We start from the raw sequence: 20,172 nt of genomic DNA, 5'->3' as shown, positions 1-20,172 counted from the left end.
AAAATCGGTTCATTAGTTTAGGAGCTACGATGCCACAGACAGATACACAGATACACTCGTCAAACTTATAACACCCTTCTTTTTGGGTCGGGGGTTAAAAACAACAGTCAAACTAATGGGTTGAGTGGATGGTGGTATAAACTCCATGGTATTGTACAATGTTACTGCGATGTAACAAATTAAACTTTATCTGCAAGCGTAGGTATCAGGTTCCATCGTAAAACATTGGTATTAATTTACTAACACTCGCACTACATCTAGTACATCTCAAGGAATTGTCCTACACAAATAATTGTTTATATATCAACTATAGAAAAAGAGCTAGCTTCCATATTTTCCCAGAAAAGAAAACAACATAATCTCTAAACAAAAAAAAAAACAGATAAGTCTAAATGTATTTCTCTCCTTTTCACAATCCGGGTATCTTTAAAACAAGAGTGAATAGTCACCTTCTAGGTAAACGCGTCCCATCTTAGACCACATCATCACTTTCCATCAGGTGCAATTTTGGTCAAGCGCTTGCCTATAGTGAATAAAAAAAAACAATGCTCCCTCCGGAAAAGGAAAGCACTGGATTCAAACCTGTAATTTTAGTTTAATTTAGAAATAATGTAGGTACAATTAGCTCTATTTAACCAAATCCGAAAATAAATAAAATATGATTTTAGAAATTACCAAATAAATAAAATAAATATTGGGTAATTTGGAAACTGAATAAACACTCGTAACTACTTCTAATCTAAAAACATTGTGCAATTCAGTCGACTTAAGCCGAGTAAATAGATACTAGCTTTATTCAAGTATCTAAATAGAAATAAAATTAATAGGTACCTACATATTATTTTCACGCGTAGCGAAAAAGGAAGACCAGCTTGATTTTCCCTGCAAAAACTTTTTGCTAAAATTTTACAATTGTGTTGATAGACCCCGCAACACCAATATTGCCGTCCTATATCCAAAAAGCCGTTAACTGCAAAAAATAGCGTAAGAGTCATTGCCAAATACGAGTATATTGGAATTTAGAAAAACGGATGTTTCTAAAAAGTTTACAACGTAGGACCAAACTTAAAACTAAATAAAAATCTTAGCTCTATCTCCTACGTAGCGTTTTTTTGAAGCATTAGTTTTTGAGAATTCCCACGTTTTTTGAATTACTTAAAAACTATTTTTTGCAATTAACTGTTTTTTAAGACGGCAAATTACGTCTAAACACGACACAAAGTCCACCTCTGTGCAAAATTTCAGCTTTCTAGGTCCAATAGTTTGGTAGGATTTAACTTTAATGAGTCCGAGTCTCCTGGAAGAGATAAGACCGCCTATTTGTACCGACATTTTAAGTTTTCTCTTTTGTAACTTGTTATTTGTGTTTTGTGGTGCCATAAAGTACATACAGTAAGTACATACGTTGGAGCCGGAAAGTCCTTGAATGGAGACCGCTTTTAAGCAAGCGTAGTGTGGGACGCCCTCCAGCACGATGGACCGACGATATAAAGCGGCTGGTGGGAAGTGGCTGGATGAGGAAGGAAGGCTGAGTACCAGGTGTGGTGGTGCTCTTTATCGAAGGTCTATGTCCAACAGTGGACGTCCACAGGCTGATGATGATGAAAGTATATACATACATACATACTGCGGTGGTCTCCTAGACTAGTGCTGTTTATCAGGGTGACCTCGCGCGGTGCATCAATTGTGATGGATAGGCCCACGTCATCGGCCGAGCAACTCCACAGTAGATCCGGGGGTGTATCCCGACTACTATTATTCTATTCACATCTAGTAGGTGCTTACTGCTTGGCTGTATTTATTAGCTTTTTAAAAGAGTACTTCTGCTGAGTTTCTTGCCGGCTCTTCTCAGTAGAAGCTGCTTTCCGAACCAGTGGTAGAGTCTTGATATCACATCACACTTCACACTTATATTATTAAGGCGAAAGTTTGTGTGTATGTTTGTTACTCTTTCATGCCAAAACTACGTGAAGGATTTGGCTGAAATTTTGAATGGATATCTGCAGATTATACCCTGGATTAACACATAGGCTACTTTTTTCCAGGTAAATCTGGATAAAAAGTATTTGGATCTGTTTGCGTGGATTTTAATTATTTTAAGATCCCGTGGGAACTCTTAAACTTTTCTGGGATCTATTTTTTTTTCGAAACTAAAACTGAGAAGAAGATCGTCGTCGACCAATCAGACTTGTAGGTGATTGTGATCATGGCCACGATAAACTGCTATTTTTAACTGACTTCCAAAAAGGAGGTGAATTGATATTTTACGTATCAAGCAATGACCACTTGCACTAAAAAGCTTCCAAGTAAAAAAAAACCGACTTCAAAAACCACTACAAAGTAAAAAAATAATGTTTGTGTCTACACGTGTGTGTACTATGTATGAAGTCGGGCGAGCTTCGTGCTTAGATTCTTCTATTATCACGTCCGACTCCATACATACATGTGTAGAAACAAAAATTATTTGTTACTTTGTAGTGGTTTTAGAAGTCGGTTTTTTAATATTTTTTCAGTCGTTTCTAATTACATGCATAATAATAGTTTAGTTCAATTATAAAGCTAATTCCACATTCATCCCGTGTTGTGACACCAACGGACATTCCGTTTGACTCATCCCTCTGATCCTGGCCTAATTGCGATGGCGCCGACAATCCAAAGATCTCGTGTATATTTAAAACAGCCCACACGTTGGTTCCAAGAATCTAATTAATAGATCGAGGAAAAAAGATAACCTATATTTAAGTCTGTAAATACATTTCCCCTCCAATGAGCATAGATCTCTGTATGGCTTCGATTCATTCTATTATTTAAAAAAAAATTAAAGCCCTAGATAAATCCTAGAGAAATATTTTTGTACTTTGATGAAAAATGTATCTTTAAGGTTGATACTAGAACATAATATAAAAACTTGTGCTGACTGACTGACTGACCTACGGTTAGAAACTTGAAATTATGACAGTAAATTCCAAACATTTTTGGAGATTTCATTAGAGGTTTTAGAGGGCTCATTAGAGTGAGTATTAGAAACTAGGAAGCAAATCGCTTCGTAAGAGTTTGTGGGTTGCCAGACCGCAGACCTTGGCGATGCCTCACGGTATTCTGATCAAAATAGTCCACCCCTAAAAATATCAGTCTTCATTATCCTAATATCACTTTCAAGTTCATCGATCTATCATGTCACATTTTTTCTAATACATTCCACTGTAAAATATACTCTCCTCAGTTTACACATCATTAGCTTCGTCAGAGATATCTATAATTAGTATAACAATAACTCTCACAGTATGCCGCACTTCATTCTCAGCCACCGCAAGTGCTACTACAGTGGTCCAAGATTCCAGTGCCGCCAGACGTGACTTATTTTTGAGACACGGGTGGTTATGATGTTCGACTGTGGATGAGAGGGCCTGGTTTTGATTCTCGGGCCGGGTCAAAAATAGGTCTCTATTGGGGTTTTCTGCTAAGAAATTCTTAGTACTAGTGCCCCGAGTCACCCCCATGTCTTAGACTTAGAGAGTTCGTAAAGCCGTCGGTTCTGCGCCTGATCTCTCTTTGGTCGTATCGAATTTCCGTCCTATCTGGCTATGAGAGTTGCATATTTTATAATATTGTTATTAAATAATTAGTATTCAGTACCGTCAGACACTTTCCGTCGTGTCCGGAGCTTTAAAGCTTGCTATAAATAACACATGAAATAAAAAGTTTAATTACCGTTCGAGTCGTAATTTTCATATTATGATTCTCAAGAAATTACTATGCATAAAAATCAGAACTCAGACTTTTAGAAAAGCAATTATAATGTTTTAACGTAACGTAACGTTTAAATTGACTGTCGGCACAGGCTAGCAAATATACACACTACTCTATCACATACATTTTGTTGCTCAGAGAATCAGTAACGTCTGGCGTCACTGGGATCTTGGACCATGCTACCAGGCGAGGCAAATCATTTTTCAGTTTACAAAATGTCACTCAGATCAAAGGGTATACATCAAAAGCTACTGGTAATGAAGTGCAAAGTTATATCTTCACTTGCATCAACCACAATTTCTTTACTTACCAACACTTTTTCGATTTCACCAGCTGCATTACTATCTTTGTAAGGATACGCGTCGTTCAGATTTATGTTACCTTTTTTTAACTTGATGACAAACTTGGATACGTTTTCGAAGCCCCCTTTTTAATGATACTAGGAATGTTTAGACATTGACGTTAATTTCTTAAACGTGCCGTTTTGTTTTGGTTCTGTTGATGTAATAAATTCATCTGGTTCTAACTGTGGGGGTACATTTTTAGAACATTTTTTGAACCCTCCGTTTAGCTATAAAATGTCTTTTTTTCTTAATGTTTCCTTAGTAGAGTTGGTTATTGTAAGGACAAATTCAATTTTTGAAATTATATTGTAAAGATCCCAAATTACTGGCGCAATCCAGAATATGGCTACATCTTTTCTTATCTACTCCTCGTAAATTATTATACGACTTGAGTAATACTTTACTATGTTTTGAGGTTTTTGATGATTATTTGATAATTTAAAAAAATGCTATGATGGCACATGACTCTCAATTTACTTTCTTACTTAATACCTACTTTCTTTAAAGTAAAGTAGAGGACTTACTATCAAAAATGAGAATTTGAGTATAGTCAGGGGATTTCGTTAAAAATAAAATTACCTAACTTGATAATAATAAGTAATTAAACACACTTTAACTAGGTAGTTAAGTTAAATGGGATTTTTATTTTTCCTGACACAACATCATTCAAGATAATATTTTTTGAGTAAATAAGGAACCCCTATGGTCCTTATCACAGATTCTCTTCACTGATAGGGTAAGTGACAAATTGAAATGGGCTTCAATGTGAAATTATGTATTCTTGTTAATGGTGGTAGTTATTTGTGTAGCGTCATTGAATACCCTACAGGGGTGATAACTGGTTAAGACGTCGGTCTCATGTTCGGGGGGTCGCAGTTTCGATACCGGACACGCACCTCTAACTTTTCGGAGTTGAGTTTTAAGCAATTAACCTGCTTTGACGGCGAAGGAAAACATCGTGAGGAAACATTAATGCCTGAGAGTTCTCAAAGATGTGGGATTGGCAATCTGCATTTGGCCAGTGTGGTAGACTTTGGCCAAAATCCTTCTCATTCCGAGAGCTGTACTCAGTAGTGGGCTGGCGATAAGTTGATAATCACCAATCAGATTATTATAAATGCAGAGCTGTGTATAAAAATGAGGCAGTTTTCAATTCAATTCGTTTTTTATTATTTTTTAAAATTTGGTTTTATTGGTTTGTCCTTCAATCACGTTTCAATCAAATTGAGCAACGGATCGACGTGATTTTTGGCATGGGTAAGTTGAAACCCTAGAAGGTGACATAGGGCTTTTGACTTTTTGATATTGGACTTTTTGTTCTGGAAAATCAAAGAATTTCCACGAGGTTTTTAATAATGAGTCCACGCGGACGAAGCCGCGGGCATCGGCTAGTAAATTATAAAAACGAATAAAAATTGTTTTATACAATATTTTAATCATGGATCAACTTTTACTTTGACTTTTACGGCCGTTAAAGTTAAACTAACCACTCGTAGTACAGTCAAAAACGTAATTTCATTTAATTACCCGAACAGCGGTAATTGGATCGCCCGATTAATATTTTCAAGGCGAGGGAAGCGTCACATCCGGAGGGAGATGGTATTATTAGATCGACGGAAGTGCGACTGGAGGCCAAAATGTTCAGAGCCCTGTGGGCTTAGCATGAGATTATAGATACTTCTCGTCAACGTTGATGGAATTCGAGTGTCGAAACATTCGCTGTCATTTGGACGCTTCCAATCACTACCTTTATAATATTATTACTACCCATATCACCCATATTATAAATGCGAAATTGTATTTATTTATTAGTTAGTCCTTTAATCACGCTGCAACGAGGTAATGGATTGACGTAATTTTTTGGATGGTTAACCATAACTATTCAAAAACTCACGTTGATTATAACGACCTGGAGAGTGACATAGGCTACTTTTTATCCCGAAAAATCAAAGAGTTCCCATGTGATTTTTATAATATGTAATTCACGCGAATGAAGTTACGGGCTAGTGATAATGTATATTATGTAAATAGAAGTAAATTGTATTACATACGACTCTAAAGTGAAGACTTAAAACAAGGAACTTGGTTACACCCGAAGAGCGCTATCTCTTCTACTCCTATGCGTTTTTGTCTTCTATCTTACGCCATGTGTTCGTATTCTATCAACGTTAACGAGATGTAAAATATCGTACTAAGCCTTCCGTTTGTAATAGGTGTTGTAATGAAATTGCGTGGATAGACAGATCTTGGGTGAGTGGTTTGGGATATTTAATTGTTTCCGATTGGCGGTAAACAGACATCTATTGCAAATTGACAAACAATATTCTACGACGCTTTAATATTACATTACTATCCTTCGATTTTCGAGGTGCGATTTTATCCTGAAATCATGGTAACTGAAAATCACTACTTCACTACTTAATATCAGAAATTCGACATTGTTTCTTTTTTGGTTTGACCTTCAATCACCCTTTGGATATGGCACTCTAAAAATTGGTCAAGTGCGAGTCGGATTCGCACATGAAGGGTTCTGTACCATCCTACAAGTTTTTTTTTTTTTAATTTTCATTGTGGCCATTTTTATTTTTTGAATATTTTGTCATTATAGCGCCAATAGAACATAATATGATGTGAAAATTTCAACTCTCTACCTATTACAGTTCATGAGATACAGCCCGCTGACAGACAGACGGACAGCGCAGTCTTAGTAATATGGTCTAGTTGGCACCCTTGGGTAACAGACCCCTAAAAAGTATTTTTCTTTTCAACGTAAATCGCGATGACAACGCCAAGTGAAATCATGCTAATCTAAATTGAAAATAAACAACGGATAAGACTTACGCGAGTTTTTTATTTATGACATCCATTTTGAAATACACGTTTTATTCAGTGAAAATGATGGTGGGAATAGGCTGAGAGCTTGTGTGTGAATTTTGCAATTGCCATACGCTTTCTATTGCTTTTAATATCAAAAGTATATATAATAATATTTTAATTTACCTGCAAGGTGTAACCAAAACGCTAGCAAAGACGAAGACAGCTCGTGATAGTAGGTACTGATGATTACTGATGAATGATACCACAAAAAAAAAGCGAAAAAAATAATTGAAAAAACTGTAATTATTTTTAAAGTTCACAGCATATTGCAAATAAAACATCTGACTGACGCTAGAGGTCAATGAACATTACGTAAATAGACCACACTAAGTTAATGCCGCGTCGTCGTAGGTGGGACTCTGGCTTAACGTTTCGTTATGGAGAATTCATCATTATGGGGAATCCTGCAGATGCAGATTTCCTCGCGACTGTTTTCATAAACAAGTGATATTTAATTTCTAAAATGAACGTAATATTATTTTTGTTTGAGATGCGTGCCCAGGATCGAATCTGGGACCTGAAAGGAGGCCAACATCTTAACCACTAGGCTCTCACCACCTCTCACCGTTTAGTTGTTTAGATATTGAAGCAAACAAGCTAAAGTAAAACCAAGTAGACATCTATTCCCAAAATTCAATAATTGCGAGTCCCAAATGCAAGTTTTCTCACGGTGTTTTCCTTTGCTGTTAAAGCAATTGATCGGTATACATACATACATACATACATACATACATACATACATACTATGGCTCTGAGACTCTTTTTAGATAAATAATCATACTTTTACACATTCGTGGCTCTTAGGTGTACCATGCCAAGGCCACATGTTTATATAAACGAAAAGAGGTTATTTACAAAGTGATGTCTATAAATCTAATCCCGCAAAGACCAGTGTTTACATTGTTAAAAATAATATTATGCATCTTTTCAGGTCCCGAGTTCCGGACGCAAAAAATTTCATCAACGGAAAAAATATCTTGGACACCCTCCAAAAATTGTGACACTTTCACAGTGGAAAATAGATTTATATTCCTGGAGAGGGATTAGGAAATAGCCGCTGGAACCGAAGTTTGTGTGACATTTCATTTGGACCACGTGTAGCGACGGAAAAACACGAAAACACGATCGAAGTTTTCATAAAATACACAAACAATATTTTTAATTACGAAGCTAATATAAAAGTAGGTATAACTAAATAATCAAGGCAAACGCGCTCCATCTTAGGCTGCATCATCATTTCTAGCTAGCTAGCAGGTCTGATTGCAGCCAAGCGCTAGTCTATAAATTAAAAAAATATTTAAATTCAATAGTAATATCTAAAGAAATAGGTACCTACTCGGAGTTGATATATTTGGTGAAACTTACAATGATATTAGGTATTGACCTTTTGATAGACAGAGGTAAAAATATCGTTTATTTTTGGATGAGAAACCGATGACTTGTTTATAAGTTTTTATCGGAGTAAATATTTAAACACCCTTTAAGTAAAAAAAATTATGCACAGCAAAGCAAAGCCATAAGTAAAAATCTTTGAATTTTGAAAAGTTGACAAAGAATTTGTACATACCTAATAGTTTTGGATATTTATACCTTCGTAATTACTTAAATATTTAATACTAAATGATGAATATTTATTACCTTTAGGTACCAGATTAAATAGAATTCAAAACATAAACGGGTAGTCGACAGAATTAACAGATCAATGAGTTCTAAACCCGACTTGATAAAAGTGAAGTGCAGTGAAGTGGTTTGGATGGGAATCAGTGAAAATGGCGACAGATACGAATTTATGTGTGCTAGTGAAGTTAGCGCTGCTACTGAGCCTGATTAGGACCAGCGAGGAGATCGTGGAAGCGAGTAAGTAGTTTTTAACTTCAATTTTTAACGCGCGAGGGTGATGGACGGAAGAGACAAAGAACGACACCCTAAAAAAATCAAAAGAAAACCGACTTCAAAAACCATAAACACTAAAAAGCAATAAACATTTTTTGTTTCTACACGATTCGGTTTTTTTTTTGATTTTTTTTAAAGTATTTCTCAATTTTTAGTAGCCCCACTGTACTATAATATGCTATGCCCAGTTAAAACCCTACTGCTTATTAAGCTTTTACACTGATCGCGATCAATTTGCTCATATCCATTGAGGAGTTCTGATGAATCCGCGATCAGTGTTTCCTACCAATTACAATCCGGGTATCTTTAAAACAAGAGTGAATAGGCACCTTCTAGGTAAACGCGTCCCATCTTAGACCACATCATCACTTTCCATTAGGTGTGATTGTAGTCAAGCGCTTACCTATGGTGAATTAAAAAAAAAAATATCTTCACTAAATTTATATGAGACCACCTGTATAATATACAAACAAAAAAGAATCCAAATCGGTCCAGGAGTCTTTGAGTAATCGGGGAACATACATAAAAAAAAGATTCCGACGAATTGAGAACCTCCTCCTTTTTTTGAAGTCGGTTAAAAACAGCTGCCGTCCTGACGCAATGCCTCGTGCCATACCGGGAAGCCGTGAGCGGAGATGTCGAAGACTGGAGAAGGTTTTTAGTCAGTGGGTCACTGCGCAACACCTGCAGTGGAGTCGGACATGCCAGACGGTATCCGTGAGGATTTTACTCCTCCACATTAAAAAACCTCCTTTACAACCTCTCGCTGACTAAAAAGCGCTCTAAGGGGGTGCCGTGCGTATGTCGGCGAGCGGCGGCACAGACGGGGTCCATACTTGTATAGTTTAGCTAACTTGTTATAAATAACAACAAACTTGACATTGGCTAATCATTGTAAAAGACGAGAGAGAGGGTGGGTTCCCAGCGAGTAACACCAAAACGGGTAACAGTGTGACTCGTTGGGAATTTTTCGAAAATGTTCTCCCAACCAATCAATCACAAGGGTCACTGGTAGAGATTTCTTATAGAGATAAGTATTGCCCTGTCCACTTTTTCTTTCTTTTTCTGTTTATTGTTACAACTTTCTGGTACAAAAAAAGTAATTTTTAATCGCAATTTGTTTCCCCAATAGCTAACCCACGAGCTCTCTCATTCATCGGTACACTTACACTTATCCAGAGTAAATTCTAGAGTAGAATAGAATATATTTTTATTGAAGTAAACTTTTACAAGTGCTTTTGAGTCTTTAGGTATTGATTCCGTGTATCAGCTAAAAAACGAGTCATTAACAAACTTTTTTTTTACCAGTTACTTCCCTATTCTAAACGCGAGTAAAGAAGCTTGCTTGGAAAAAAAATTGTTTTCTGATAGTTCTCTGAAAACAAAGATATTCATTATACCTTTTATTTAATGCACTTTCTCTGAAAACAGTATGTGTTCTAGAGTAAACACTGCAGTACGGAATAAACGTCACATTAAGGTCATATTATTATTGCACAAAAGCAGTAACTTTCGGTTCAATGAATGAACTTTTAGTAGCCATCGCTGCAGGCTTCGCTGTCGCTGGCAGCTCGCCAATTGTGAAGCGAATATACTTGGACATTATCGGTATTTTTACGGCAACAGCTACCAATGAATATTTGGCATCAATACCGATACTAAGTACCGGTACTGAGTACCGATATTGAGTACCGATGTTAAAATGCTTTCTACAGTTTTTCGTGTTGTTTTAAATGATTATTATTAGCCATAGGTAATTATTTTGGCTATCAAATATTCCTCAAACCAATACAGTAAGTTTGTAAGTAGTCACTCGACATAGTGTTTTCGAAACAATTCGTAGTCCAATGTCTTACTGTGCAATGTATAAAAACAGATCTCAGCCGAGCTTATGTGATTGATTCTTAGACTATGATCTGTGCAAATCGCCATGATGCAACAGATTGGACTCGCGATATCGTTATTATAGTCGTTGCTAGCTATAACGATATCGATACGGTACGGTAACGGTATTATTTTTGCTATAGCGGGTACATGCCTAGAAGGGGATATATATAGGAGAATGTGTTCGCACGGACGTCTCTGTCACACGTGCTGGCGATTGTGTATTTTTGAATAAACTGGGTTATACGGGTGACTTTATGTAAATTATCAAAGGTTTCAACTTTGAAGTTTACTGGTTTAAATTTTTATCTCGGTCGGTGTAATTAAAGATGGATTTAACTAATAATATAAATGCGAAAGTGTGTTTGTTTATTGGTTTGTTAGTTTGTCCTATAATCACGCCACAACGCACACAGTGGATTAGATAGAGTTAAAAGCGGTTCCCACAAGATTACAACATGGGGTTATTGAAGGGGTGGACCAACAAATTCCTGAAAGGCCGGCAACGCGTCGGCGGTTCCTCTGGTGCTGCAAATGTTCATGGGCGGCGGTAATCACTTAACACCAGGTGACCCGCCTGCCCGTTTGTTCGCTATTTTCTGTTTTAAAAAAAACATAAATTGTACAGACATGGGCTATTGAGACAAAAATGGACTTAGATACATTTTTGCATTATCTTTTTGATAGTATCAACATAATCTTGTTCTATTTTAAGATAACATTTAGATAATATTAGAATTTGTCTGAATCTTTTGACCTGAATAGTAAAAAAGAGTAAGTTAATAAATTTAAAAAATGGTATATTTATTGTTCACATTCAGTTTACACAATGGCACATAAAAATCTGCAATTTCATGCAAGGCTCATTGCACTGAATTTAAACCGCTATTAATCGTTTAAAAACAAAAGTATGTGATGCAAAAGCAATAAAAACAATAATTCCGCCCAAATGGAGAGAAAGGGTAATATTTTATTTGTAGGGATTATGCAAGTCGGGTAGACTCGGGTTATCGGAGGACATTAAAGTAGTTTATAGATATCGTACGACACAGCGTTTGGTGTAAGTTTGCTTAACAAATACATATAATTATATTATATTGCAGTCTAATTTAGTGTACCTATAATAGGTATCATACTAATATAATAAAGCGAAAAGTTTGTATGTATGTTGTATGTGTGTGTATCTTTCTTACTCTTTCACGCAAAAACTACTGAACGTATTTGGCTGAAGTTTATAGTAAACTAGCCGATGCCCGCGACTTCGCCCATGTGGATTAGGGGTTTTTGGAATTCCCGTGGGAACTCTTTGATTTTCCGCAATAAACAGTAGCCTATGTGCTAATCCAGGATATTTTTTCAGCCAAATCCGTCTAGTAGTTTTTGCGTGAAGGAGTAAAAAACATACACACACACACACATACATACAAACTTTCGCCTTTATAATATTAATGAGATAATGAGATTAGTGTGAAGTGTGATAATAATTAGTAGGTAAGTATCGGTAATATTATTAGCAAGTATGTGCAAGTAAGTAAGCGTATAGTAAGATATATATTTTCCCACCAAATTCAACCATCTCACTAATGAAGTAAAGAAATACAGGTAGAATAGCGCAAGGAAATTTCACTAAGCCGAACGAATTTTTAATTCTCAACAGCAACCATAATTATTGTCCCAAAGTCTTCTAAATCAGTATTGGAGTAAATTCAAATGGCTTAGTTTGGCTGCGGATAGCTTTACGACCGGTTTTTAGTCGGCTTGGCCGGGTGAAATTGGATTTGGATCCGGTTTCATTAATTCTGTAACTTTTAAGCTCCGAATCGGGTATTGATTTCTATCCGGAAACGCCGAAACAGGGGCAGTGTTGTGATTGATTTGTGGATGTAAAAATAGACTGATAAATTTTTAGACTACATAGATAAATGTTTTATTTATTGCAGCTGTCTATAAAATACCTGTATTTTTTGACCCGTAATATGCATCACCACTAGGCTATGACTATGAGTGAAAACGGTGACTAGGTTATGCACAAACCTGGAACTTTTCGCTGTAATGTGCGTATTAAATTTTTTTTTTTTATGTATGTTTCGCTGGCAATCCTCCGACATGGACATATCGGAGACTTATCACTTACTTTGGGAAGGGAAATGACATGAGGAAACCCGAAAAGGCGTGGAATGGCCTACCAGCGTCCGTGTTTCCTACCAAGTGTATCTTGAATACCTTCAAGCCAAGAGTGAATAGGCACCTTCTAGGCATGCGCCCTCCAACCTAGAATTCATCATTCTCTGTTTCGCAGGCATGATTATCATCAAGCACAAGCTTGTACCACAATAAAAAACTGGCCAAGTGCGAGTCAGACTCGCGCACTGAGGGTTCCGTACTCGGGTATTTTTTCCAAGATTTTGCACGATAAATCAAAAACATTAAATTGGTTCAATAACTTTATCGGTTTATCAAACAGGCGGTCAAATCCTCTTGCCAGATCAGACCTGAGAAAATTCATAAATTTAAAAAGCTATAAGCTTCGGGTTTACTTAGCTACTACAAGATATTATAGTTATACTACACAGCTCTGTTGCATCGTGATTGAAAGACAAACTACAAACGAATACACTTTCACATTTATAAGTAAGTACCAATTAAAGTGTTAGTTGGATATTTTCAACCCCTGGCAATGTATGGGAGAAGAAAAAACACTTTGGTAAATAAATTTAAAATATACTTCAGTTATTTTAACGTCGTACATAATGAATACTAAAGCTTAATTCAGCCGGTCCCCGGATAAACCGGGTAAATAAACTCCACTAAGCCATTAGGATTTTTAAGACCTTACGAGCAGCGTAATTGTCCTAAAGAGATCTAAATAATCGTACTCGTGAGCTAAACTCTATTTAGCTCTATTGTGGATTTGCAAACATGTTTTTTTAACCTCCGACCCAAAAAGAGGGGTGTTATAAGTTTGCCGTGTGTATCTGTGTATCTGTCTGTGGCATCGTAGCTCCTAAACTAATGAACTGATTTTAATTTAGTTTTTTTTGTTTGAAAGGTGGCTTGATCGAGAGTGTTCTTAGCTATAATCCAAGAAAATCAGTACATCCGTTTGAAAGTTATCAGCTCTTTTCTAGTTACTGTAACCTTCACTTGTCGGGGCGGGGGTGTTATAAATTTTTAATTTACACTTGTTGGTAACAGTTACTAGGTACACCATTTGGAACTTCCAAAACCAATTATTTGAAACCAATTTTATTTGAATCTAAAAAACTGATCTTATTGATAATAATTTTAACAGTAGCTTGTTTTTTATCGAATTGAAGCTTAAAGTTAAATTTTAATAAGTCGATAAATTGAAATTGAAATGGAAAGATGCGTCTAGCATCCAGGAGACAAAAAAACGCGTTTTAATAAGATAGTACGGGATAATTTGGGAGAGCATAAAGTGGTGATAAATGAATGGCATCGGTCGCGCGTGCTAACGAGCTGGTTGGATCGCGTCCACGCTGACACCTGTTATTCGTGTGTAGCGTTGATGAAACGGGTCACTCTATATCTGTTTGTATGGAAACTGTTCAATTCTATTGTAAAAGGGAACAAACTAAGTTAGCGTAACAGAATAGGTGATAGTTGGTACCATCAAATATGACCTTTAAACAGAATACTAACTAAAAATGATATTCGAAATATATTAATTAAAATATCCTATTTTTGTAATATATTTTATCCATTACAAGTTAGCCTTTGACTGGAATCTCACCTGGTGGTAAGTGATGATACAGTCAAAGATGAAAGCGGGCTAACCTACAAGGGGAATGGCAGTTTTCATTAAACTCATCCTCCTTTGGTTTCTACACGGCATCGTACATACCGCTAGGTACGCTGAATGGCTTAGCGCTACGGCTTTGCCAGTAGGGTGGTAGCTAGCCACGGCCGAAGCCTACCACCAAGACCAGACCAGAGAAAATTTAGAAACTATAAAATTACGAACTTCCAATGCTGAGAATCGAACCCGAGACCTGATAACACCACAGCGCTCACCACCATGCCTAGGAAGTTGTCAGACAACTTTAGTAGAAAAGCACTCTGCGCCACAGAGGTAGCCAAAAGGAATAAATCAAAGCATTTCACACATAATCCCAACAGACAAACAGACGCGCACTATTATTACACCCCAGGTGCTCTGGTAGATCCTTGTTTGCACGGATATAGATAGCGTGGTGACAAATTAGTCGCCCGTTGCCAATCGGGCTAACGACCTGTAGATCTGAACTATATTTGACCGAAGAACACCAAAGGGATAAATCATATTGTGATACTTCAACTGAGTTAGTTTATTAACCCCCGACCCAAAAAGAGGGGTGTTATAAGTTTGACGTGTAGGTACTATCTGTGTATCTGTCTGTGGCATCGTAGCTCCTAAACGAATGAACTGATTTTAATTTAGTTTGTTTTTGTTTGAAAGGTGGCTTGATCGAGAGTGTTCTTAGCTATAAAAGAAGAAAATCGGTTCAGCCGTTTGAAAGTTCAGCTCTTTTCTAGTTTTCTTATAGAGGTTTTTGTGTTGGTGGTTTTTTAAATTTTAATATTTTAAATTATAAAATTATGTACATTGAAGTGGCTATGGGGGCAGGGGCACATAGTTCGAAACACTTATAGTCGCTGGCATCCCAAGGTGCTGGGCTGACGGCTCAAAGCGGAAAGCGCTAGCAGACCCCTCACTAGGTGGACTTACGACATCAAACGAATCACAGGGCTTCGTAGAAATCAGGCAGTGGAAGTTTCTACAAGACACTTGTGTCCAGTAGTGGGCGAGAATGATGATGATGTTAATATAAACCCCTTCCAGGTTAGCCCGCTTCCATCTTAGAGTGCATCATCACTTACCACCCGGTGAGATTGCAGTCAAGGGCTAACTTGTATCTGTATCTTGTAACTTGTATCTGAGGGTGTGCTAGAACCATTGATTTTAGAGCCACCTATTCTGAGGCTACATCTATTCTGAGGCTACATCTATTCTGAGGCTAGAACGAAGAGAAAATTACCTATCGTATAACTAGGAGCCCAAACCTCGAAGGAGTCAAGACTAGAAACAAACTTTTCTATAGTAAGACAGGTTAAATTTAAATCTCAGCTAGTCATCGGGATACTATCGCAGTTATCTGCCACGTGCGCTGTCCTATCTTGGACAGACTATTTCCGTTTTCTGGCAAGACGCCAGAGCTTGTCTAAATACTTCCTTCTTGGGTTTATTACTTAAAAGAGCTTTTCTTTGTCACCTATTGCCAATTTTGATTCGGAAAGTTGTGCCAAGAAATTAGAGGTTTGAAAATGGATTTAGACTAAGCACAACAATAATATTGAAGTTAATATTTATTTAAGTTACAACTCACAACAAATTACCAAGCAGAAGATTTAAGTTACATTTAATTTACTCATTCTCTTCGGCCTTTCGGTCTCTTTTACAGTCAATTTCATGAAATATATATTCAATTAAGTAGTCGTGTTTTAGTTTTTGTAAGTTCATTTGTCTACAAACAGTTTACAAAATATTTTGTAAAATATTATCATTTTCGAAATAAAAGTTTCAATAATAATTAATACCCACAGGTTCAAACTGTTCGGTTTAGTAGAAACTAAACTGGGTTTGATTACTGGTTTAATGCGTATACAACGTGGCATGGTAATAGTTCAAAACCGACCAAGTGCGAGTCGGACTCGCCCACGAAGGGTTCCGTAGCATCGTACTAGATATTATTATAACACTTCAATTTTTTTTTCAAATTTTCAAGTCAGTACAAGTGAAATACAAGTGAAAATTTCAACTCTCTACATACAGTTCATGCAATACAGCCCGCTGACAGACAGACAAACAGACATACCGACAAACTGACAGCGGAGGCTTAATAGAGCCCCATTTGGCATCCTTTAGGAAGGTACGGAACTCTAAAAAACGCACTCGATTTTAAAATAGTAGAGGTTTCACAGAGTGTATTAGTAGCTAATGATTGCGGCTTTTTATTGGGGTGGCGCTTAGGTCTCTCTAATTTTATCGTTGATCTTTGGCACGACGCCAGAACATGCCGATCCCTAAATAAAACTGACTGTCGCATGCAACTCTGAATTTAGGACGCTCTGATGGGGGAGAAAGGTATTTTGGGATCATGGTGGAATGGTTCCATACATCATAAGACTTTTTGTTAGCTTCAAGTCAAAGGCAACTTTGGCGACATAGTGAATGTAAATTGTTACGGAGTTGTTATTGATATATTCTGCGACAGCTTATACCTACTATAAAAAAACCAATCAAGTGCGAGTGGAAATCACGCTCGAAGGGTTCCGTATCATCATATAAGAATAAAAAAATATTTTTTGACACGTAACCACAAAATTCATGGTTTTCGGATGTTTCCCCTTACGCTACGTGTGGTATAAGACCTACCTACCTGCCCATGATATTATATAGCCGTAACTATCGCGATCGTCATAAAAATTACAGCATTAGCCCAGACGTAACAAATCTCTTTTTTTGAAGCCGTTAAAAAAATATGACTCAAAATAAAAAAGCAGAATTAGATTATACACAGTACGTACTAGATCGAGGAATACCAGCGTACTGTATAATTCAGTCGTTTCATAAAAAGGCGCATATATTTGGGGCGATGTATGGAACGAGGCTTCATGCTTCAGATGTCACTAACAGCCTCTTAAATTGGCTAAAATGAACATACGTACGAGTATAAAGAGTATAACCCAAAAAGCCTTGGCAGTTTAGATACTTTGCTTCAACCATGTTTCAACTTAGCTTTTGTTAATCATCATCATCGTTATCAACCGATAGACATCAACAGCTGGGCATAGGTCTCTTGTTGGGACTTCCACACGCCACGGTCTTGCGCCGCTTGAATTCAGCGGCTCCTTGCGACTCGTTTGATGTCGTCTGACAACCTAGAGCTCTTTCCGGTGCGAAGTCAAACACCGTGGGATCTATTGGTTTTTCAAATCATGTGCCCTGCTAATTACTAGGTACTTCAGCTTCGCAACCTGTTGAGCTACGTCGATTATTCTGGTTCTCCTACGGATGTTCTCATTTCTGTCTCATATCATTCAGATCACATAGAGAACTCCAAGCAAAGTTCTCTCCATCTCAGAGTCTCTCTGCTGAGTGACTCTGAGCATCGATGTCAGTGGCGTGCCAAGGGTTTAAAGCCAGGGTAAGCATTAAGGTATGAACTTATTTTCTGACAGGTTATCATGGAAAATAAGTGTCGAGTTTTTACAACTAGGGTAGGCAGTACTTTTATACCTCTATGAGCTGCACGTTACTAATCGATGTATAGCTTTCTTATGAGGCCAATAGTTTATGCCATCTCTGGCAATACGCACTGTTCGAAAATTTTGGTCTTCAAGCACTGCTTTGGTTAATAGTATGTCATAAAAAAAAAAGATTCCGACGAATTGAGAACCTCCTCCTTTTTTGGAAGTCGGTTAAAAATATAGTTCAACATTGTTAAAGTCTAAGTCAAAATCAATAATATTATAGTCGAAAGTGTCTACATATCCGCAAGTAAACGTTAAATGAAACACTACGCGCGCATTACATAAACACTTATTTTTGTAAAGCGCACTTATCAGAAGTGGTAAACTAACTATTTTATCAAAAGTATGGAACATAGAGGGGCTTTGCAATTTCTGTAACACACCCTTCGAAGCACGTGTCAACCTCCCCATATCGAGTTTCCTAAATAATTCATCCCGGAAACCTTTGTCATACAAAACAAAACACACGCGTATTTGGCGGGTAGTTGGAAAAAACTGGCTAATATTTCGGACCGGTCGTTATAGTCGGCTGGTCCGGGACGCCGCATACATAAAACATACAGACTCTTTGCCGCATCGCGCCGCTATGATCTAATAACGTGGTGCGTAGTACACGGCGCGTTTCCATTACTACGGGCGACACGAGTTTTATGACCTGTGTCTACCTTTATTTCAGGATTTTAAGACATTCTTTCTACATTACTAACATTTGAAATGTTAAAGTCAATATTTTGGTCAGATTTACACCTTTTGGTCAGGTTTTAAACCATGTAGTGAACATAAATGCTTGTATTTGTCGGGTAGTTGGAGAAAAATCGGCTAATATTTCGTACCGGTGGTTATAGTCGGCTGGTACGGGATGCCGCATACATAAACATATAGACATATTGGTTTCTACACAGCAGCCTACTGGAACGCTAAATCGCTTGGCGACACGGTTTTGCCGGTAGGGTGGTAACTAGCCACAGCCGTAGCCCACTAGACAAAATAATAATGTTATGTATTCTAAAGTAACAATGGAAACGCGCTCCACCTAACTCAATTCGAGGAGCTCTTGTCTTTTGATGTAATGCTGTCTAGAGTAAAGTCGGGCTAATGCTTTATAGTTTCTTGGCTTACCTGCTATATCCTGCTATATAATCTAACATTATGTTATTTTGAAACACAAAGTAAAAGCAGGAAATTAATGTTCAAAATCTTAGGAGTGAATTTCTCTCATCATCATCTTCATCATCTATTATGCCCAGTAGGTAGCACCCTCCCTTCAGAATGAGAAGAGCTTATGCCACAGTCCACCGCGCTGGCCAAGTACAAATCGGCAGATTTTGCACACCTTTAAGAACACTATGAAGAACTCTTGTACAGGGTGCTTTGAATTCGCATAATGAACAACTGTTATTATGGCACATCTTATCTAGCGTACTTGTAATGTATATATCTGTAGTACAGTCTGTATACAGGGTGTTTGGTAATTAGTATATAGTGACGACACGTACCCATGCTACTTTGATCTGATAAATACAATGCTGAAGTAAAAATATGACGAAATAAAATTATAAAAATTACCATACAAAATTTTAATTTTTTTAATGTCCAAGTTTTCATGGCCCTAACGTGCCCTAACTCACTGAGATCGTTGGCCTTGGCCTATCTAAAGATGGCCAACAATCTCAGTGAGTTAGGGCACGTTAGGGACATGAAAACTTTGAAATATTTTTTTTTAAATTTTGTATGAAAATTTTTGTAATTTTATTTCGTCATTTTACTTCATATACACCCTGTATAAATGCCCCTGAATCCTGCCCCTTTCGGTCGGGCAGCGGCAAAGGAAGCGGTTCATGGAAGCCGTAATCTCGTATAGCATCGGTCACACAAGTGCTCGCTCCGAATCGCACAATCTCCCAATTAGAATAAACACATGGACGCTTTATACCTAACTGTGAACGCGTGAACTTATGTTTTTAAAATCACGTGATAACGCTTTTCTCTGAATAAAAAGCATATTTTATAAATTTCCAAGTTGTTGACTATATTAATGTAAAACAACACGTTTATCTGTTGCTCCGTTACGAAAATGTTGAAAGGATACACTCTGTATATAAATGCCCGT

At 37.2% G+C, this 20,172-nt stretch overlaps 1 protein-coding gene across 4 annotated transcripts in view; it reads left to right on the top strand.

The window, feature by feature from the left end:
* LOC123875351 (nephrin-like) overlaps window positions 1-20,172 on the top strand; it is a 122,590-nt gene that overhangs the window by 7,830 nt on the left and 94,588 nt on the right. For 2 of the 4 annotated variants that reach the window (XM_045921130.1, XM_045921128.1), the window contains exons 2-3: window positions 7,903-8,152; window positions 8,616-8,828. In XM_045921130.1, coding sequence (XP_045777086.1) covers window positions 8,741-8,828 — 88 coding nt within the window. In that variant the 5' untranslated portion in view covers window positions 7,903-8,152; window positions 8,616-8,740. The remainder of the gene's footprint in view (window positions 1-7,902; window positions 8,153-8,615; window positions 8,829-20,172) is intronic. The other 2 variants (XM_045921132.1, XM_045921131.1) reach the window with 2 other exon arrangements.

This window comes from Maniola jurtina, chromosome 19 (assembly GCF_905333055.1).
Source record: "Maniola jurtina chromosome 19, ilManJurt1.1, whole genome shotgun sequence".
Classification (NCBI taxonomy): domain Eukaryota; kingdom Metazoa; phylum Arthropoda; class Insecta; order Lepidoptera; family Nymphalidae; genus Maniola; species Maniola jurtina.
The sequence above is the reverse complement of the archived record's forward strand: the minus strand, read 5'-3'. Positions and strand labels throughout refer to the sequence as shown.